Source organism: Babylonia areolata, chromosome 2 (assembly GCF_041734735.1).
Source record: "Babylonia areolata isolate BAREFJ2019XMU chromosome 2, ASM4173473v1, whole genome shotgun sequence".
In the NCBI taxonomy this organism is placed as follows: domain Eukaryota; kingdom Metazoa; phylum Mollusca; class Gastropoda; order Neogastropoda; family Buccinidae; genus Babylonia; species Babylonia areolata.
Genome location: NC_134877.1, coordinates 9,040,816 through 9,064,261, shown reverse-complemented (window position 1 = coordinate 9,064,261; position 23,446 = coordinate 9,040,816). Strand labels below are relative to the sequence as shown.

The window sequence follows — 23,446 nt, the reverse complement described above, 5'->3', positions numbered from 1 at the left end:
TTTTCAACTTGTTCATTTCAAACATTAGTCAGGTAATTTGCACAAAAACATCATATTTTCTGGACAAATGGATATCTGCAAACACAAAATCATACTAGAACAACCACAATATATCTATATTTTTTAAGAGATAGATACACAATACATTGTGACTTCTCCAAGTGATAAGATGGATGTGAGGCCACGCCCCCTCAGTCTCCACCCCCCTCCTCTTCACCCCTCTCACAAGGTCAGTCCAGTTCTCATCAGACCGCGTTGGCTGCGTGCCAAGAATACCGCTCTGCTGCTAATTCGGTCGTTCTGTCGACTGCTAACATCTGTACAGCCGGCATCACTCACTGATAGTCGCAACTTGGCCACTCTCTTGATTGCTCCCTTTATTTTCTATCAGATCGTCCTATAAATGTTCATCACTATCTTCTCCTTCGAATTTACGCTTCAATTCTTTCTGAGCATCAGCTAAAGAAAGAAATCTTGGTTGATTTAGTTCGTCACGATCGCATGTCTTGAGCACGGCGTCAGTCCGACATTTTGTTGAGCGAGCGAGGAGAGAAGTCAGGCAAACACGACAGTGACCCAACCAAAACATTCAAATAAAGGACTGCTTCATGACGTAGATGGGATTTCTAGCTATGAATAGAATCTAGAGAGATTCCCCAGACTAAAGCTACCACTATTTTTGTCAAGGAAGTGAATGCAAACCAGGGAAAAGTCAGAATATTTCGATGACGAGTTATCTCGTCATTGTGGCAGCGAAGCATACATGCTTGCCATGACGAGTTATCTCGTCATGCAGGCAGCCTAGGGGTTAAAGTGCCAAAATTTCCCTTTTCTATTAGCTTCTTTGGGAGGCTTCACAACTATATCTCTTTCTATCTCCTAACCGTGGAGAAATGCTGTCTTGATGTCCATGGAGTACGGAGCCCAGTTTTTTTGCTCGTTTGTTTTTGTTGTTGTTGTTTTTTGTTTTTTTTAAGCAAAAATTGATAAAATCACTTTAAGTGATTCGTTTGGACACGCTGGTCAGTCTGTTTGAATGTCATCATAGTTTATTTCTTCAAATCCTCTCACAACTAGTCTAGCTTTGGGAATCATTTCTCCATTTGATTCACTGAGTGTGTATACCCATCTTGTAGAAACATCTTTGTCCTTTATCTCTACTTCACTGTACACAGTATTTCTTTTCTAGCTTTCCAGTTCTTGTTTAGCTTTTTCAAAAGAATGACTTTCCATCATCATGACAGTTTCATCTGAATCCACTGCCATCACAGGTTCTGTTGCAGCTTTTACAAGTCCATGGACATTGTTTGTCCTTTCAAATTTTTCTGGTTCAAGGCACTCCTATTTACCAGTTTTCATTTCTCCCTTTTAGCTTTTCCTGCTTTGTTTATTATTCTTGCAGATTTCTTACTCCATTATCCAAATGTTCATATGAAATCAGATGTCCTGGTTCGAGTCTTATGTCAATTCGCCTTCATTACTTTTGTCATCTCTTTCATCTTCTGAATCCCTATCAAGATCAGATGTGGTTGACTCCATATGAACATTTTTGACTGTCTGTCTGTCTGTCTGTATGTATGTCTGTGTGTCCATGGTAAACTTTAACACTGCCATTTTCTCTGGAAACACTTTGTCCGTCAATACCAACTTTGGCTTAAAAATTGTAGGAAAAAAATCTTCAGTCTTACCAATAAGAGTTTGTAAGTCTCCTGAATTAAGCTGTGTGCCCCATATCATTAACGGTTTATTCCGTTGATGCCATTTCCAGTGTAACAGGCCAGATCTTACCCTGGCCAGAGTTTATCCCATAAGAACTGGCCTACTTTATATCCCCTGGGCCATTTCTTACCCCCTCTCTTTTTTGTGTGAAATACATTGATATTTGAAGAGTGCCAAGATTAACAACATTAGAATGAAGAGTATGTGGACTGCAAGGAATATATTTCACACAATATTTATTACAAATGGGCTTTTATTCAAAACTGGAAAGTAATCAATGAACTTGTTGCTTGGATAAAACTGCTGTCTTATTTGCAATTGAAATTTTCGATATGGAACACCTGTTTTAATTAATATTATCTTTGAACATTAAGTTTGTTCCTAGAGACGTTCAGTCGCTCTGATGTACAGTGATTGCTTTTGATGAATTATGCTTAGCAATCTTGAGTTGGAAATAGAAAGAGGGAGACATAGTGGCACACCACGAGAGTTGCAGTTATGCAAGGTTTGTAATATGGCTGTGATTGGGGATGAGTTCTATTTTATAATGGAATGCACAAAGTATAATGACTTCCGAAACAAGCGTGTGCATGAAAAATATTTATCTCCGAAGTCAGTTTTCATTTTTGCTTTTTTGTTTGTTTTTTGTTCATAGGAAGCAGATGGGATTTGTTAGCTATAAGTACATTTATCAAACTTGCATGCTCAAATGCGAATTGTTATTTCAAACATATTTGCGTTTTCTTATTAAGTTATAGTGTTGAGTATTTGAATGTCTTCTTTTGGGCATAAAAGTATAATTTGATAGCAGTCCTCCATAGGCAACTGGAGTGAAAGGATGAATAAAACTTTAAACTATAATTTTTTAGATAACGAACATGGAAGAAAGAAGAAACTGAGAAGAGAAACAAGAAAAAACAAGAGAGTATTGAAGAAAGGTATCTCCACTAAAAAATCAAAGAGCAAGAACAGAGACAAAGAACACACACACACACACACAAACACATACACACACACACTCCCTTTACTGTTGTGTCCATAAACCTTTCATTCACGGTTTTCATGACATCTGATTCTGATTCTTATTCTGATTCACATACACACACACACATGTGCGCATGCATGCGCTCCATGAAATGATGGTTTAGCGGTTTATTTTGCAGATAATTTGGGGGATCAGCTTTATGTTCCCCTAAGTCAACGTTCCTCAGAATTTTCCTTCAGCCAGCTACAAGTGCTTACAGGACTATATTCCCCCAGATCTATGTTCCAACAGGTCTATGTTCCCATAAATTTACATTTTCTGGGTCTTTGTTCCCCCAGGTCCTTGTTCTCCCAGTCTATATTCCCCCAGGTTGATATTCCCCCCCAAACATTTTTGGTAGGTCTTTGTTCCCCCAGATCTATATTACTCCAGGTCTATGTTCCCCCAGGTCTGTATCACCCCCAAGTCTATCTTCCCCTAAACATGTTTGTTTAATCATACATACACTTTTGGGTGCTTGTCAGCAGTGGTCAACAGTAGTCAATGGTCAGCAGTCAGTAGTGGTCAGCGGTGCTCAGTGGTCCATAGTGGTCGGCGGTGGTCACCAGTCAGTGGTGGTCTGTGGCAGTCAGTAGTGGTCAGTCATGCTCACTGGTAGTCAGTAGAATGTAGTGGTCAGTGGTTGTCAACAGTGGTCAGTGACCTGTGGTGGTCAATGGGGGTCAGCAGTGGTCAGTAGTTGTCTGCGGTTAATGGTGGTCAATGGTGGTCAGTTGTGGTCCGCATATAGTGGTCAGTGGTTCTCTGTGATTGTGGTCAGTGGTGGTTGGTCAGCAGTAGTCAGAGGTCAGTAGTGGTCAGTAATGGGCAACGGTGGTTATTAGTGGACAGTGATGTCAGTGGTTAGCAGAAGTCAGTGGTCAGTGATGGTCAGCAGTGGTCAGAAGTGGTTAGTGGTTAGAAGCAGTCAGCAGTGGTCAGAGGTCAATAGTCATAAGTGGTCAGTATATAGTGGTCAGTGGTTGGTTCTGGTCGGTCAGTGGTTAGCGGTTGTAAGTGATCAGTAGTGCTAGTAGTCAGTGGTGGTCAGTGGTGGTTGGCTGTCAGTAGCGGTCAGTGTTGCTCAGCAGTGGTCAGTGGTGGTCAGCATTAGTCAGTGGTCATCAGTGGTCAATGGATGTCATCGGTGGTCAGTGGTCAATAATGGTTAGTGGTCAGCGTATGGTGGCCAGCAGTGGTCAGTGGTTAGCGGTGATCAGCAGTAGTCAGCGGTCAGTGGTGGGCAGCAGTGGATAGCGGCCAGCAGTGGTCAGCAGTGGTAAGTGGTGGTCACTGGGTAGTGGTTGTCAGTGATCAGCAGTGGTCAGCAATGGTCAACGGTCAGTGGTGGTCAGCGGTCAGCAGTGGTTAGTTTGCAGTTAATAAAATCAAAAACAAAAAACCAGAACATCTTTATAATGCACAAATGTGACAAAACAATGCAATCTGAAGAATTTGACGTAGTGGTCAGCAGTGGCAAGTAATGGTCAGTAATGGCCAACAGTATAGTGAAGTCCTGCTAAAACGTTGCAATATTGCATACAATGTGATGCAAGCTGAACTCTGATAGTGGTCAGTAGTGGTCATGCAGCGGTCAAACACCTTCAAAGACATAATACACAGATGTGACAACATAATGCAGACTGAGCGCTTCCGAAATGTTGTCAATAATGTTCAGCAGTGGGGGAACACAGACCCGGGGGAACTAAGACCTGGGGGAACATAGACATGCTCCCTTGCACTGCATGTCAACTAGGTCACTGTTAACCTCTTTGATGTTGTCTGAAAGTGAGTATGAGGTGAGTGGGCGTGACACTGGCAGGAATGGCACATGAAAGACGTCCATGTGTGTGTGTGTGTGTGTGTGTGTGTGCGCGCGTGTGCACGTGTGTGTGAACATAGACGCTATGGTCAACAACAGGATCGCCAAAGCCAGCACCGCCTATGGGAGACTCTGTGAGAACATCTGGGAGCGGAGATGACTCAGCTCTACCACTAAGCTGAAGGTCTACTGTGCAGTGGTCCTTACCACCCTCCTCTATGCCAGCGAGACCTGGACTGCAGACATGCCAAACAGCTCACCTGAGCTGTCTCTACAGACTCCTCCACATCAGGTGGCAGGACAAAGTCCCCAACACGGATGTCCTGGAACAAGCTGGCCTCTGCAGCATCTAAACCCTTCTGCAGAATGTCCAATCCAAGTGGGCTGGACATGTTCGTCAGAATGTTAGACAGCCAACTGTCTAATCAGCTGCTGTGTCAGGGCAAGGGCTCAGTTGGAGGACAGAAGAAACACTACCAAGGTTGCCTCAAAGCGTCCCTCAAAGTCCTGGGAGTCGACATTAACATGTGGGAGACACTTGCTCTGGACCGTCCAGCTTAGCACAGCATAATCACCACAGAAGCCCGTGCAGCTGAAGCCAGGTGCATCACCGAAGCGCACCGAATGCGTTCTGTGTGCATGGCCCGTGCAGCATCCACTGCCACAACAGCACTTACTCACTTGTGTCCCACATGTGGATGAGACTTCAGGGCCCGGAATGGCCTCACCAGTCACCTCTGGACCCACAGCCACCGATCTTCCATCTGACTCTTGAAGCCATGGTCATCTTCAAATCCGAAGGACGAACATCATCACATCACTTTTTTGCATTAATTGCAAAGTGGTTTGAGCATTGGAAGGAGTTATATAAATTCACATTATTATTATCATTCTTCTTCTTCTTATCATCATCATCATCATTATCATCATTAATGTAAATGTGATACAGACTCGCTGGGTGAGCAAAGTGTGCGCAGGGGATATATTCCAGCCAGGAGGGAAATGGCCTAGGCTGATTCTTACCCGGGGTAAGAACCAGCCAGGGATAGGTTTTGGCCTGTTACACTGGGATTCCGAAAACACCATATAACAGCATCACAGGTGCAGTAGCATTGGCGATGCTTAATGAGTGACGGTGTGACCTCGATTTTCTTGTCCGCAATTAGATGGAAAGAAATACAAATTCTGGACAGAACACATACAGTGACACAGACTACATCATCAATGTGTTTACTGCAAATGAATCTTTTAAAGTGGATACTCAAATACTAGAATGAACATAAAAGAGAAATTAAATCGACCGTATCATACTTTCTAGTGGGTGTAACTAAACTTGTACATCTATCTACATCCAGTGAAAAACGGCTAAATGTCACTGTTTGACAACGGCAATAGCCATGTCTCCTTTATCGCGGACTTTAAAGAATTCTTAATTGTCCTTAAAGAATTTTTTAATGTCCGAGAGACACCAAGATATGATTTAACTCTTTCCGGACGAAGGAATGCTCACGCATTCCTACACAAAACGTATTCGGTTTCGGACGAAGGAATGGAATAGCATTCTCCGAAAGTAAAATTCCATCATGCGCTGTACACGTGATTTTGTGATTAGCCAAGCAGAGTGCACTATTCTGGGTCACTGCACAATCGAATAGTATGATTGGTTAGTCTGGGATGTGTGGCCTGTCTCGCACACACGCTGACAAAGTCACTGACCGGTCGTCTGCTCGCGTGCCAGCCTGTTAGCAAAGCGGCCTCTTCTCAGAATGTTGTGAAGCGAACAAGGCAGTGACGGCAATGTTTTAGGGTTGCCGAAGTACTTGAAATGCTACAAACTGAAGGGTCAGACATTGAAGAGGTGGATGATGATGAAGAAGAAAGCGAATTTAATGCAGAAAGCGAGCGTGGGTATGGTGATTCGGGGTGAAAAATTGGCAGTATTTTCTACATATGGCAAAACTGTAAAAATAAGATGAGAAATTTGATTTTTTTTTATATGTAATAGCTCAACACGTAATAAACCAGTTCTGAAAGTTTCATTTTCTTACACAGTATTTTGTATTTTTTGTAATTTTTTTCCAAACCCTTACAAATGGGACGTCTGTGGGGAAAAGCAAGGGAGAAAACTTGTCGTCCTGAGAAGTCTACGGCCCCACATCCTCAGGATCATCCCCCCTCCTCAGTGCAGATGGGAATACCTTGATCACCGAGAAGGAGAAAATTCTCGAACGCTGGGCTGAGCCCTTCAACAGTGTCTTAAATCGCCCTATCTTAATAAGTGATGAAGCCATAGACCGTCTCCCACAAGTCCCCATCAACGAAGCACTGGACGATCCGCCAACACCTCTTGAGACCCAGAAAGCAATCCGTCTGCTATCCAGTGGCAAAGCACCTGGCTCAGACTCCATACCAGCAGAGGTCTACAAGGATGGAGGCACTGTGCTGACTGAGAAGCTCCATCAGCTGTACTCACTCATGTGGAAAGAAGAGACGATCCCCCAGGATTTCAAAGATGCATCTATCATTCACTTGTACAAGCAAAAGGGGAACCGGCAAGTCTGTGATAACCATCGGGGCATTTCCTTGCTCTCCATCGCAGGCAAGATACTTGCCAGGATCCTACTAAACCGCCTCACAGCACACCTTGACCAAGGTCATTTGCCTGAGAGCCAATGTGGATTCCGGAAAGAGCGCGGAACCACCGACATGGTGTTTGCTGCAAGGCAGCTGCAAGAGAAATGTCAGGAGCAAAATGCTGATCTGTTCTCCACCTATGTCGACCTCACTAAGGCCTTCGACACCGTGAGTAGAGAGGGACTGTGGAAGATCATGGCCAAGTACGGATGCCCTCGGAAATTTATTTCCTTGGTCAGCCAATTCCATGAAGGCATGCAGGCTCGAGTCCAGGACAATGGCGAAACATCTGCTCCTTTTGCTGTCACAAATGGTGTCAAGCAAGGCTGCGTCCTGGCTCCAACGCTGTTCAGCCTCATGTTCTCTGCAATACTTACTGATGCCTTTAGAGATGGCGATGTTGGAATCGGCCTAAAGTATCGAACAGATGGCAAGCTGTTTAACCTCAGAAGGCTTCAAGCAAAAACGAAGGTCATGACAGACATCATCAGAGACTTTTTGTTTGCTGATGATTGTGCCCTCAACGCTGGATCTGAAGCTGACATGCAACTCAGCATCAACAAGTTTGCCACTGCCAGCAGGAACTTCGGCCTTACCATCAGCACGAGGAAAACTGAAGTTCTCCATCAGCCAGCCCCAGGGAAACCCTACGTTGAGCCCAACATCACAGTCAACGGTCTGAGACTCAGTGCGGTGGAGCGGTTCACATACCTTGGCAGCACACTGTCACGAAATGTGACAATCGACGATGAAGTGAACGTCAGGATTGCAAGAGCAAGCGCAACTTTTGGTAGACTCAATGCAAATGTCTGGAACAGAAGAGGCATTAGTCTTAGACCAAGCTAAAGGTCTACAGAGCAGTAGTTCTCCCCACACTACTGTACGCCTGCGAAACTTGGACAGTGTACCAACGACATGCCAAGAAGCTGAACCACTTCCACACAACATGCCTCAGGAAGCTACTGAACATCAAGTGGCAAGACAGGACCCCAGACACAGAGGCGCTCGCAAAAGCCACCCTTCCCAGCATCTTCACCATCCTGATGCAGTCCCAGCTTCGCTGGGCTGGACACGTGGCACGCATGCCAGACCATCGGCTGCCCAAAAGGCTCTTCTATGGCGAGCTGCAACAAGGGAAGAGATTACACGGAGGTCAGAAGAAGCGCTTCAGAGATACTCTGGAAGTCTCTCTGAAAGCGTTTGATATCAACCCTGACTCCTGGGAGGAATCTGCAGTGGACCGTGACAAATGGCGCGCTGCTGTGCACAAAGGCGCCAAGTTGTGCGAGGCCAACAGGACTGCTGCAGCTGTTCAGAAGAGGCAGGCCAGAAAGTCGCGGGCAAACAAGCTCCCTGACAATGGTATGCCTGTCTTTGTCTGCCCCAACTGTCAGCGAACATTTTGTGCGCAGATTGGACTATTCAGCCATCTGCGCATTCACAGATAGATTCATGAGCATCCTCCACCCCACCCCACCACCACCCTCCCCCCATCCCCCAGCTGGATGACAACGATGGTCATCATCGATCTCGATGGACACACCACCATCTGTTTTCTCAATATTCTTCTGATTTTGTCTGAGCTTTCTGCCTATATGGTGGCATGTCAACTTGAGATGTGCTCTCCATCTGTTTTGCTTCTGGTGATACTCTCCAAAGCAGGTGGCTTATCTGTCAGAGTAGAGGAGGAAATTGGATTTCTTCCATAGACCAGTTGATACTGAATAGAACCATGTGTTCATCATGCCATTCTTTGCCGCCAGTACCCAACATAAAGCCGTTCCCCAATCATGATCTTTCTTGTCTGGCATGACTTTCCTCATAATATTTGATAGTGTCTGATTGTGTCTATCAGTCCATTGCTCCAGGAGCTGTAAGTAGCTGTTGTTTTCACTTCAATGTGTTGAAATTTTCACGAGTCTCAAAATTCTTCATTGTTGAATTCACAGCCACTGTCACTGAGTAATACTTTTGGAGGGCCATGCACTGCAATCCAGTGTTTGATGAAGTTATCCAAGATGACTGATGATTGTTTGCTTTTGATGATAGCACCTGCACTGAATCTTGTGAATTCATCAATCATGTGAAAGTACCACACTTGCTCATGCAGATCAACAGCTACTGTCTGATTGTAGTCATCTGCTAAAGTAATTTCTACCACTGGTTTTGGTGGTGTCTTTCAATGATGGGCACATACATCACATTCTTTCAAGATTTCTGTCATATTTCTGAACATTTCTGTAGTTTTGATTCCTGCATTCTGAAAACATTTTTTTCAGGTTTTCAGTTAAGGCATATCCAAACTGCTTGTGAAGTTTCAAAACACACTCTTCTGTCTTTTTTATCTAGTGTTTCTTCCAACAACAGGGTCTCATAAGTAGCTCCATCTTTCTTTTTTTTCCCCAACAATGTCTAAACAGTAATGTCCAAATGAGGTGGAGTTCAACTCATCAGTTAGATTGAGTAGTGTAGCTTTGCCATTGCACATGTCCAAAACAGTATCTGCTTTCTTCAGTGCAGCCTTGCTCAGTAAAAGTGAAAAGTCAACGTTTACAATTTCAGTTTTAATGTTTAATATTTCTTTCTGCAAAAGTGTGTGCATTCCATCAAAAAATATCAAAATATTTTCAAACGACAAAATTTGGACAAAACTGGGCTGTTCAGCAAAAATAAAAGGAAAAAGAGAGAGCTTTTCGTGAAACTGATGACAGAATAGTCCACAATAAAGCAAAAAGAAGTGTTGAAAATGCATTAAAAAGGCAAAGTTTTTATATAGGAAAAAAATAGAAGAAAACCTGTCTACAAACAACTCTAGGAATGTATGGACTGGACTGCAGAACATCACTGATTATAAAATGACCCGCCAGACAGTCAACAGCTCTGACAGAACTCTTCCAGACAAACTCAACACATTCCACTCCAGATCTGACAAACCATTTTCTACTTCTGACGTGGCTGCACCCAAAACCACCCCCACTTCCCCATTCAAAGTCCAAGAGAATGAAGTCAGACACCACTTCAGTCATCTGAAAATGAGAAAAGTCGCTGGCCCTGACAACATCTCACCAGGACTTTTGAGGAAGTGTGCAGTCCAACTATCTAGTGTCTTCACTGACATATTTAACATGTCTCTTCAGTCTTGTGTGGTGCCACACTGCTTTAAGAAATCAACAATCCATTCCTGTTTCAAAAAAAGCACAGCCTAGTTGTCTTAATGATTATTGTCCCGTAGCCTTAACATCAGTCGTAATAAAAACATTTGACGCTTGATTCTACAATTCCTAAAAACCTGCATTCCTCCATATTTTGATCCCTTTCAGTTCGCCTATAGAGCTGACAGATCAGTTGAAGATGCCATTAGCATAGGTCTCTACCCCGTCGAAAATCCTAACAGCCATGCCAGGATCCTTTTCATTGACTACAACATTCAACACAACAGTACCATCAAAACTATATTTTAAACTGAAAGACCTCTCGCTGCCAGAATCAATTTCTGCATGGATCCTAACTTTTCTAAGATGCAGTTGTTAAAGTTGGTGACCTCACCTCCTCCACATGCATTCTCAACATAGGTACCCCACAGGGATGTGTTCTATCCCCACTGTTGTACTCACTATTCACACATGACTGTGCAACTCAAAATGAATGTAACACCATGGTCAAGTTTGCCGACGATACTACTCTAGAAGGGCTGATTACAAACAGTGATGAGTCAAAATATAGGGAAGAAGTACTGGAACTTGTCAACTGGTGTGATCAAAACAACTTAGAACTCAACGTATCAAAAACAAAAGAATTGATTTTAGATTTCAGGAAGACCGGATCTGACCCCTTACCACTTGTCATTAAAGACAAGCAAGTAGAGATTATCAGCGAACTTAAATTTCTCTAACTGATCATTTCCAACGATTTGAAATGGGAAAAAAAAAAAAGAAAAAATTGTTAAGGAAGACAACAGCGCCTGTACTTTCTTCAGCGCCTCAAAAAGTTCGGAATTAAAAAAGAAATCATGGTTGATTTCTACCGAGCAGTCACTGAAAGTGTGCTAACCTTCACTATTACTGTTTGGTACAGAAACATTTCCAAGACAGAAGTTGCAGCCCTTAACAGAATCGTAAAAACTGCCACCAAGATCTACCTTCTCTAGAAGACATATATTATAAGCGGCTACTCAGAAAAGCAAACTCAATCAGCCAGGACGATTCACATCCAGCTTTTGGGATTTTCGATATGCTCCCCTCTGGTCGACAGTACAGAAGTATAAGGTCGAAAACCAATCGCTTCGCCAACAGCTTTTCCCCCAAAGCAGTCAATGCCCTGTCTCTCGAACAAATCCAGTATGACTGAATAGAATAGTGCAATCAACAACTGTCTGCCTGAAGATCTAGTCATCAGCCCCATCCACATATAATATGCAGCTTCTGTTCAAACGTGTGTGTGTGTGTGTGAGAGAGAGAGAGAGGGGGAGAGAGAGAGAGAGAGTGTGTGTGTGTGTGTGTGTGCGTGCGTTCATGTTTGTGTGTGTGTGTGTGTGTGCAGTACATGCATGTGTGAGTATGCACAAGTTTTTATATTGATATGCACTTGTACGTATCCTAATGTCTACTGTATCTGTGTTTGTGTATGATTTAGATTTATGTTCATACCTTGTTATGTACTACGCCCCCACCCCACCCCCCACCCACCCCCCCAATATTCCTTGTGACCCCAGTACACTTGGTAATAAAGACATATTCTATTCTATTCTAACATCTCCAATCTGTTTTTTGTTCTTTTGTGAACACAGTCACATTGCACTTTTGTCTTTTTCTTGTTCTTGTTCAGTATAAATCATTTTCACTTCTTCCTGTCTCTCATATTTGTGTTGACAATCCTTTGCCCAGTGGAACACAGACTGGCACATGGCACACCTTGTTCTCATACCGTCTCTATCAAGAGGATTCAAGCGTCTTTGTTCAGGTTTCTTCTACCATGTTGATTTTTGGCATCTTGCACACAGCTGACTAGAATACTTGTTTTTTTCTGGTATATGGAGAAATTTTTTGCCATGAATGCCTCTTCTTGTTTCATTTTTACTCCACTTTCTTCCTTGGTCCCCGAATGGTCTCCAATTATCTTCAAATATCTTCTTCAAATCAGACTTCATGGAAGAAATTTTTCTGTCAGATGCTGTCAACACTGCCTTTCTTTTTCTGACAAATTTACATTATCTAACAATCTTAATGCATGTACTGTATCTGGATATTCCCTCTTGTGTTTTCTGCAAGTCTTCTTTCATACTCATTGATGAAATCATTCATTGACATGTTTTCTCCTTTCTGGAATTCTAAATATGCAGAGTATGCTAAATCCACTTTATCTTGAAGTAAAAGGATATCAAGTGCTGCAAATAAAACGATCATACCTTCTCTTGTGTTCTGTTCTGCGGGATCTATTTCCAGCCCTTTCCTCTTGCCTGTCCAGTTACTCAAGGTAACTGCCAATGCTTGCTTTTCTTTTCTGGTTTAACATCTGTCACCAGCTTCCACACCTCCAGGTTCGTTTTTCCAAGTTTCATAGACAGAATCCGGCCCTAGTCTTGGCAGAATTTTAAAATTCTGTGCCATGTTTACCTTTGATCACATTCCGAATACTCTGCTACCTGAAAACATACTGTTTACCATTTTGAATATGCCTCCTCAGCACGTCGTTATCATTTGTCGATACTTAAGAGTCTCGTTGCCCCTTAGCCAAAGTCTCATTCTTGCATTTCCTAAACTTCATTATTTCCGGTAAACACTTCCGATTAAGTTTTGTTCAATCACACTTTGATTAACACACAGTTTCTGTTAACAGTATCGCAAACTATTTCATGGTGTCAAAAGAGCATACAGACAAGAGACACTAACTGAAATATGTGAATGTGGCAGACCCCTGGTTTCACTCTGAAAGTGGTGTTAGGCCTGGTGCATAGCACACTGAATCACAACAAGGTACTTCATCAATATTTGGAGAACGAGCAGACTAACATTTTAAGTCTAATCTACACTAAATATGGCAACCGGCTTGACAACACCAAACCCTAGCATCGACTGATCAGCACCCAACTCCCATGCAGTGTGGAAACGCTTCAGACAACACACTGAGCTTATGTTCCAAGGGCCTCTGCAAAAGCACACAGAAGAAGGCAAGTGCACTTTTCTATTGATTTGGGTAGAAGAACAAGGAACAAAAGTCTTTAATTCAAGGAATCTCAATGTTGCAGATCAGAAGAAACTGGAAACACTTTTTCATAAATTCAACAAAAGCACAGAGCCATGAAAAGACACTGTGTTTGTAAGATACATCTTCATGGGTGGGACTGGAAAAATGTTTGAATTCTGAATAGTGGAGGTCTAGGGGCTCCAGTGGGGGGCAAGGGGAATCACTCCTGGTCTGGGTAAGAGGGCAAAGCCCTCTGAAGCTGGAGAAAAAAAAGGAGAAAATCCCTGTGCCAAAAATTGCTTGCTGAGCCAATTATTGAATATCACTGTTTTCAGACAAGACTTGACACTTCATGTAATTACAGAAACGAATGACACAGTCATTATCACTTGTCTATGTGTTACTTGTGCCTGGAATAAATATAATGCCGTAACTTTTAAAAGGAGCACTGAAAGCACAAATACTGAAGAAAAAAATTAACCCGTTCAGTGCCTATAAGACATCAGCTGACGTCCTGCACTGACTGTTGCCATAGTGCCCATCAGACGTCCACCGACGTCCTGCATCTATTCCAAATTTCCTTCACTGAGTTTAGTTCAATGAACATAACAGACTCCAAGAATTAGCTTGATGTGTCTGCTTTATATAAATACTATCTAATTGAGTACATATGTATAAAACCCCTTTCTTCAATAATGATTTGCTAACTGGAGCACATGGAGTGCGCATGGAAAGGGGCTTTGCCTCATTTGTAAAAGTGGTGTTGGAACCTTTGACAAGCAGAGAAAGAGGTCCCAGTCAGTGGACTTAAACAACTTTACAAGCTGTTCCAATGATTTTAGATGCCTATAACAATGGAGATGGATCTCTTTTGTCTGATGACTTGTTAGAACTTGAAGGTGAAGACAAGAAAGTGATGAAACTGACAAGCCTAACTTTTGAGTATTGAAGCTGACAGCTTTTTTTTTTTTTTTTTTTTTTTTTTTACTGACTGGCAGTGTAGGAAGTGTATGTGTGCCTAAAGTGGGTATGGAGGGAGGGGAGATGGAGAGGTGTGATGTAAGACTTGAAGTCAAATAGTTGTCAGTGGGTGTGTATGGGACTGAGTGACACCAGTGAGCTGTTATTTTTCACTGATACTGCCGCAGATTGGACAACAGCCAACAATGCATGATTTTTATGAAACCCAATGTTGAAAATGCAAAAGTCAGGAAACATGTATTTTAGTTTTTCACACTTTTTGTCACTGATCAGATGACACACTTGTTTCCAGAGGAAGCTATCACCATGCACTAGCAGATGACTTTTGTCGGCCCATGTGCGGCATATACTGAGTGAGTGTCATCAAAGAGCTTCTTCCTCTGTAGAGAAACATTCTTAGGTGTCAAAGCTTGACTGTGCACTTTCTGAGTATATGATTAATTCTTTTATGTTGACTGAATCCATGTCAGTTTCGGGAAAGTGTTGTGGTTGTTATCACAGACTAATAACCTACTTATTTTCATCTCCAGGTATGAATTAACAACAAGCATGCCATTTCCAGCTGTATTTTGTTTTTGTTTTGGATGTCATTCTTTGGCAGTGGAAATAGATTTTTTGTTGAAAAAAAAAAATCACTGTGGAAATAGTGGAAATAGATTTTTTGTTGAAAAAAAAAAATCACTGTGGAAATAGATTTTTTGTTGAAAAAAAAAAAAAATCACTGTGGAAATAGATTTTTTGTTGAAAAAAAAAAATTTCACTTTGAAATGCCTGAACAATTATTTGCATTCATTCAAATTATATATGAAACAAGTGAAGAATCAGAATCCTCATTCATTTTCCTTTACAAAAACATTAACTTTCTTTCTTTATCTCCTTTCGTTTTTGTGCTAGAGTTTTTATCATTTTATTTCTATTATTACACCTGAATCCACAAAATTCCCTGGCGAAGGGAGAGCACTTATTACAAAATTATCTGGCACTGAAAGGGTTAAACTTAAAAGTTAAATCACACGCAGTTCAAACAAGGGGAAGGCTACATTCATCCACGCAACTTAAATCATCGGGTTGTTGTTTTTTTGTCCCCTTAAACTATGCTATTGTTAAGCTTTATTCTGTTTGTATGTTTGCTGTCCAAATCTGGAATAAAGAAACAGAAATGCAGAATTCAATAGACAGTGAATCTGTAAAAAGACTGTAATTGGGTTTGCCGGTAAGATTTTTTTTTAAACCGACAAATACACACTGAAATTGATTTCTTTAACCCCTAGGCTGCCTATATGATGAGATAACTCGTCATGGCAAGCATGTACGCTTCGCTGCCACAGTGTGGAGATAACTTGTCATCGAAATATTCTGATTTTTCCCTGCTTTGTGTTCAATTAGTTGACAAAAATGCTGGTAGCTTTAGCATGGGGAATCTTTCTGGATTCTATTAGCTAGAAACCCCATCTACATCATGAGGCAGTCCTTTATTTGAACGTACTGTCCCAGTGTTTGCCTGGCTCCTCTCCTCGCTCGCTCAACAAAATGTTGGACTGACGCCGTGCTCAAAACATGCGATCGCAGCGAACTAAATCAACCAAGATTGCTTTCTTTTGCTGATGCTCAGAAAGAAAATCGAAGAAGACAATAATGAACATTTACAGGACGATTTAATAGAAAATAAAGGGAGCAATCAAGAGAGTGGCCAAGATACGACTATCAGTGAGTGATGTCAGCTGTGCAAACCTTAGCAGACGACAGGAAGTGACGGAGTTATCAGCAGGACAGTGTGAGCGATTTTCTTGGCACTCAGCCAACGCGATCTGATGAGAACTGGATAAAGTGACTGTGTGAGAGGGGTGAAGAGGAGGGAGGTGGAGACTGAGGGGGCGTGGCCTCACATCCACATTATCACTTGGAGAAGTCACAATGCATTGTAAATCTATCTCTTTTTACTTTATTTTTTATTGTGGTTGTTCCAGTATGATTTTGTGTATGCAGATATCCATTTGTCCAGAAAATATGATATTTTAGTGCAAATTACCTGACTAATGTTAGTAATGAACAAGTTGAAAATGTGACAAAAATCAAAACACTGATTTCAAAACAACAGCATGTCACTAAAAATATATAAAATGGGAAAACATCATGTGTTTTGTGTTCTTTATTCATTTACCTTTCAGAAAATATATACTCTTATGGGTCTTTCTCCAGTAACAAAGAGCACAGAATTTTTGGAAAATTTATACCCGTTTTTTTGTGGAAAAAACCCTGGCAAATAGATTTCACTTAAATCTGATTTTCCTGGCAGCGAAAGGGTTAAAGAGGTGGTTTCCAGTTCTCCAGTTCCAAGTCATCAATCTGAAGTAGGATGTTTGACCTACAAAATCAACTACCAGCCACTATGAAGGCAGAGAACAGTAACAATAAACAAGAACATGGAATGATGACAAACCTACATTCAACAGTGTACTTGTTTTTTTATTTATTTCTTTTAGGAGGTGGGGGGTGGGGGGCGGTTTAGTTTTTTTACTGCCCAATAATCTGCACCATTACAGTGGCATCACTCCCATGCCGCTTAGTCTGAGTCCCCCATACACAGCCACACCCAGGCTATTCCGTCCTTGTCCAAGTGTCGGCAGTCCACAGGGAACCATTGATGTAAGGTTGCCAGAAGGCCACACACCAGAGGAGACCCTGCACTGCTGCTGAGTCATTTCGATGGTGCTCAGTAGTGCCTGTTCTGATCTAACATACTCAGGACACAACCTACTAGGCCCCCTACTGATGACAATAATGGCTTGGTCATGGAGCCAGACTGAGTGAGCATCCCTCCTGGAGTGAAGAACGCCACCATGTCACCTCCAACAACAGCCCCCCAAGAATCTGCCAAAACTGAAAACACTGAGAGGACTCACCCAAAGCATGGAAGTGGAGGGATATCGAAACTGAGGTCATTATGAGAGCAGGGCATGAAAGGCCACATAATTTGGGACTATTTTTTATACTGATGAGGAGGAGGAGGAGGTTGACGATGATGATGATGACAATGTTGCTATGGAGGTCCATTTAGGTTGGGTACTACATAACAAGGCTGCTCCCTGTCATAATGATATCCCGGCATCAACCAAAAGATACAGACACCAGCAGTGTTGGTCAGGAAATTAGAGCAACACACTGAACTCTGGGTATGAGCTGGCCACGGACTGAAAAACCCATCTCCACTGGTATTTGAACCCATGTCTTCCCAGCCGTTAGTTCAAGACACTAACCACTTTGCCATGGCAGCTGGTCATATCCTTGTTTGTTGTTCTCAACACACACACACACACACACATTCTTCCCAGTAATCAATTAACCCCCTTCCTGCTCCCTATGCACACACAGCAACTCACGCACACATTTCTACAATATAAATGCACAGAAGGAAAAAAAAGTGACAGAATAACAAACCCATGCAACACTGGCTAGGGCCTGACGCATTCGTTTTGCTGTTTTGTCCACCACTTGCCTCCTGGCAATAGGCTCATTCCCCACCTGCCAACAAAACATTCAAAGTTAAATTTTTCACACATCAAGGAAATCAGATCATATCCACTTTCACCACATTATTCAGATATCAGCAAAGACATGATTGGAGGAGAAAAAAGTCAGCCAGCCACCATAGTTCTGAGCACCAAAGACTGACTGGGTTCAAACAAGAGAAAAAAAATTTTAAGAGTGATTTCTTGGGCCCTGGAAAACTGCTCCAACAGACATCTGAGTGTGCCACTGGGAAAGACTGGGGGCATAGTCAAATGGCATACATTTCACATAGCATCTTTGATAGGTTTTCATTATTTATCTGTCAACACTTACGTCTGACTGACATCAGTGTTTGTTATAAAAGAAACCAAAATCAAATTTAATTCATCCGGATGTACAAAATATTTATTATTATCATCATAGTGATCTTCATGAATCACCATAAATTAAAGAAAAATCTCAAAGCATGGAGTTTAAAAAGTTCTTCCTTTTCAACCTATAAAAATCAACCTTGAGGACATCACAATTCTTTAGCCTCTGATGTCTGTATTTGAACTTGACAGATGATGATAATATATTTCATGCTTGTTTTATCTCTGTTAAAAAATAATTTTGACTGTTGAAATAGGGCTGGTAATGATGTCACTGTTGTCAATAATACTGTTTCTCACAAACACAATGTTAGAATAAATGTGCCCCTGTGTGTGTGTGTGTGTGTGTGTGTGTGTGTGTGTGTGTGTGTGTGTGTGAGAGAGAGAGAGAGAGAGAGAGAGAGAGAGAGAGTAAAAGTCAAAGCTGAAGTCAAAATTGTATTTCATGACAAAAATTGAAAAAGCAATAACTGGGTTGTTTTTTTGTTTGTTTGGGTTGTTTTTGGTTTTTTTTTGTTTTGTTTTTTGTTTTGTTTTTTAATTACACATCAAGCCATCTGAAAGAAAGGAAAAAAAAGTGACATATGTATATCTACATAAATACATACACACAAGGTCCCGGTGATAATAAAAGACTCATGCTCAAACACCATACCCACCCCATTTCAGTTTTCACACACACACATCCCCTAATACAACACAAACACATTTCCAATAAGTGTGTACATAAGACATTTCACAAGTAATAAAGTAGTAAACTAACAGCTATAGATTAGTATTACTGATCATCTTTCAAAGAGTTATAACTGGTTCTTCAGATTTTTCCTAACCAGTTCAGTGCCAGAGAAATTTGTAAAAAAAAAAAAAAAAAAAATTTTAAAGAAAGAAAATTGTTTTAAAGTGCTTGCCAGGGAATTCTGAGGATTCGGGGGTAATAAATCAAGAAAAAAAATCTAGTACAAAACCTATGGGAGATACAGAAAGAAAGTTAATGTTTTTGTTAAGAAAAATGAATGTAGATTCTGAATTGGGGCTTTTTACCTAATTAGTCTGATTGTAGATAACTCTCCAGGCATTTAAAGTGAAGATAATATTTTTTTTGTGCAGTAAAAAAAGTCTATTTCCATCTCCACAGAATGGCATCCTTAAAGAAAACAAACAAAATACAGCTGAAAATACCATGCCTATTGTCAGCTTATACCTGTAGAAGAAATTAAAACTGGTAATAAGTTTGTAAAAACAAATCACAACTCGTGTAGACAAGTAAGTGAACAACTGTCCCAACAATGGCAAACATGTGTAAAGTCAATATAAAAAGCCAATCATGTTCTCAGGACCTGAGCAAGCAAGCTTTTTGACAGCTAAGAGCTTTCCCAAGTTAGTGGGTGAAGGTCTTTGATGACATTCACTCCTTCCATGTTCCACCTGGACCAATTAAAGTGTCTGCTGGATTAAAGTGTCTGCTGTACATCCTGCTTGCCTCCTCTTCAAACAACTATCTAATTCAGTGACAAAAACTGGTAAAACTAAAAGCATGTGTTTCACATCCAGTGCACGTTCAAGCCTACATTTCATGAAAATCATGGAGCATTGGCGGTTGTGTATTTCTGGCAGTTCTCAGTGGGCACTGAAATAACAGTTCACTCAAGTCCAACTGCCACACTTACACCCACTTCCACACCCTCTGGCTAGCATTCGATCTATCATCTTACATCACTCCTCTCCCCCTCCTCCCCCTTTCCCAATGCTCGCTGCACTTATTCTGTCAGTCATAGTCATCTGCTCAAAAACACTGTCAAATTGGATAGATGGACTGAATTTTCATCAAATGGGCTGCCAGTTTCATCACTGCCTTAGTTATTCATCTTCGATCAAACCAATCATTAGACAAGAGAGATCCTTCTCCACTGTGATAGCTGTCCATAATCATAAACACAGCTTTCAAAATTGAGTAAATCCACTGACTGGGACCACCTTCTTTACTGGAAAAAGTTTTCAATGCCCTTTTTTCTTTTCTCTATTTTTGCATATGATGTAACCCCCTTTCTGCGTGCAATCCAAGTGGTCCAGTTGGCAAATCATTATTGACAAGAAAGGGACCTTCTAACCAACATATCCTCACTTGAATAATGTTTTTTTTTTATAATCCAGACACATCAAACTAACCGTTCAGTCTGCTTGTGTACATTGAATCAAACTCCAATGAAGGAACAATCAGAACCTATGCAGGACATCAGTGGACATCTTATAGACACTATGGCAATACTTTTTGCAGGGCATCAGCTGACGTCTTAAAGGCACTCAACTGGTTAAACATGTTTAATCTTAATGCTTTTTAAAGTAAGTGGAAGATTATTCCATAAATTTCTCCCAGAGTACAGAAAAATGGATTTGTAAGGTTATTTCTTGGTCTGGGAATACATAACATATGGTTGTGTCAATGATCATTAGTATTAAAAGTATCTGTAATCTTTTTTGGGAGCATTTCCACACATAACATTAAGCAGCCTGAAGAACAGCCTGTTGTGGAATGATATGTTAAGTTGTTTGTAATCCATAGGGGTCAGGGAGCTTGACTTCAAGAATGCTAATTTCAATGCTTTTTTATACTATGATAAGTAAGTTTTAAATTTGTACTGCAACAATTATCCCATAAAGTTGATGCATAATCTATAACTGGCTTACATGAATGGATGTCAAGATCTTTTTTCATTTTTGCTAAATGATGCATTTTATTGGAGAGACATTTTCCTATGTAGATCATATGGTCAGTCTGTGATAGATCTTTCTTTGGAATCAACTTCCTCAGCCTCTCCGTCACTCATCTCCACTGCAATCTTTCAAACCCAGTCTGAAGACCCACCTTTTCCCCTCCTGATTAATTCTCAGCAGCTCATCCCTTTCCAGTATGAACTAAAATGACTATTTGTGAGTGAGTGAGTTTTGATAGTTTCAGAATTTGTTGGTAGTATTTTTGATTGTGTACTATTTATGATTGTATACTATGACTTGTGTGTGTGCATGCGCATGTGCTTGTGTGTATTGTGTGTGGGGGGTGTGGGGGTAGGTGGGGGTGGGGTGGATGAATAGTTTTCAATGTTTTGATATCTTGTGTTCAATTTTTTTGACATTTACATATATATGTGTTCTATCTGTAAAAGCCTACAGCTTATTTTCAAGATTAAGTGTAAATGCTCATAACAATAATAATAATAAAGACACCAAGAATTTTATGTGTATCCACCTCTTCAACTCTGTTTTCTACTAGAAGTAATGGTTTGAATTTATGTTTCAACCTTTGTCTTTTTTGTTGTGTAGATACATACATGCTCTTTGTTTTTTGTGCATTCTAAGACATGTGATTTAATTGTGTCCAATCACTAAGTCTCTGAATATTATCTTGAAGTTCATCTGAAATTTAACAGGAATCTGAATTGCTTCGATGAAAGGTGTCATGTGAAAACATTTCACATTTACATTTCATAAAACAAAACAAGTCACTAACATAAGTAGAGAATAAAATGGGCCTTCAGATAGATCCCTGTGGTACTACATGTCTAAATGAGGTGAATGTCGAGATTTGATTATTAACTGTTACTGTTTCCTATTGGAAAGAAGAGATATTTTATGATGATTCAGGTGATGAAATCAGGTGTTAATCTATAATCTTCTAATTTACACAGTAACAATGAATGACTAATTACATCAAAAGCTTTTTCAAAATCTATAAAAAGAAGAATTGTAAATTCATTTTCATTTTATGTTCTGCAAAGTGGCAAAAATTATGTTCATGAAATCTGGACTGATCTTTGTGGATTAGTTTGTAGTTAACAAGGTTAAGTATACAGTCTTTTGTAAGTGTTTTTCTTTAGGTTTTGAAAGACCAGACAAGATAGAAATTGGTCCATGGTTAGAAGGATCAGAAGAAGGATCAGAAGAATCAAGTGATTTGCAGAGTGGAATTACTCTAGCTTGCTTGAACATTTCTTATCGATACACAAATTAGGTATATCGATACACAAATAGGTATGTCAGAGTATCATTTACTATCAACAATAGGAGAAGAAAGCTTTAGTATCCATCCATTCAACCTGTCCAAACCTTTATGGCAGATTGTTTTCGAAGTGATAAATATCTACTTACATCCAAAACTCACTGGTTGCAGACTAAATGGAACATGAATTTTCTTTGAATCAACATGCTTTGTCAAGTTACAGAGGTCATTTTCGCCTGTCCTATCGTTTGATATAATTTTATCAAAATGCTTGAAAAGTGATTGTTTAATTAATCTGCTGTTACATCTGTGTTAATTTGTTGGCATTTTGACATGTGCTTATTATTCTACATGTCAATGGCTTTCCAAATTTGACAAGAATCCTTTATGGAAACTAATAATCTTTGAAAATAATTACATCTGGATTTATGTTTCATTGTATTTACTTCATTTCTTTGTTTCTTAAACTGCTCATTTTATCTACAGATCTTTAAACAGTCTCTACAATGTTTTTCAATATATCTTTCATCATCCTAAAAATGTTATACTGAAATAACTGTTTCATATTCAAATGTTAACATTCCATCCACAACAGAACTAAATTTATTCTCCTATTTACTACTTTCTGACAGTTTCTATATACAATTCCTATTAAAAGGGGTTTATTGCCAATTATTTTAATTTCAACCCAGACTGATTCAATATAATAAATCTCAAGATTATTCAGTCTTTTACAATTTAACGAGGATGCAAAATATAAAAGTAAACCTATAGTTGTGGGCTTTGTTGGATTTAAGCGGGTAATTTGATAGCCTGGCATACTCATATCAGCACCAGGAATATGTGAAGACAGTCAAGATTCTGCAAAACAGATGGAATTGATTCCCAATGTTATAAAGGATGATTGCAACATTTTCCTTTGTATTTATAGCATTATTTTGATTCAAGTAGCCTATATGGAGTCTTGTTTAGTTGGTTACAAATCAAAGTCCTTGTTTAATTAACACAAATCAGATGTACATGACATGATTTGAATAACATGGGGATCAAACTTAAAGTGATTTTCATTAAAGTTTAAACTATAACATTTAAAGAACAATAATCATCCAAATGAAAAGAGTATGGATAATTGCAGCCTTCTAACAATATATCGGGTGTCCCCCAAAAAAGTGAACCACTTTTTGACAAGTATTTTCTCAGTGACAGAG

The 23,446-nt window shown here is 40.4% G+C and overlaps 1 protein-coding gene across 1 annotated transcript in view; it reads right to left on the bottom strand.

Moving 5' to 3' along the window:
* LOC143296103 (KAT8 regulatory NSL complex subunit 3-like) overlaps positions 1 to 23,446 on the bottom strand; it is a 131,980-nt gene that overhangs the window by 52,234 nt on the left and 56,300 nt on the right. The window contains exon 5 of the mRNA XM_076607879.1: positions 17,802 to 17,885. Within this exon, the coding sequence (XP_076463994.1) occupies positions 17,802 to 17,885 (84 nt within the window). The remainder of the gene's footprint in view (positions 1 to 17,801; positions 17,886 to 23,446) is intronic.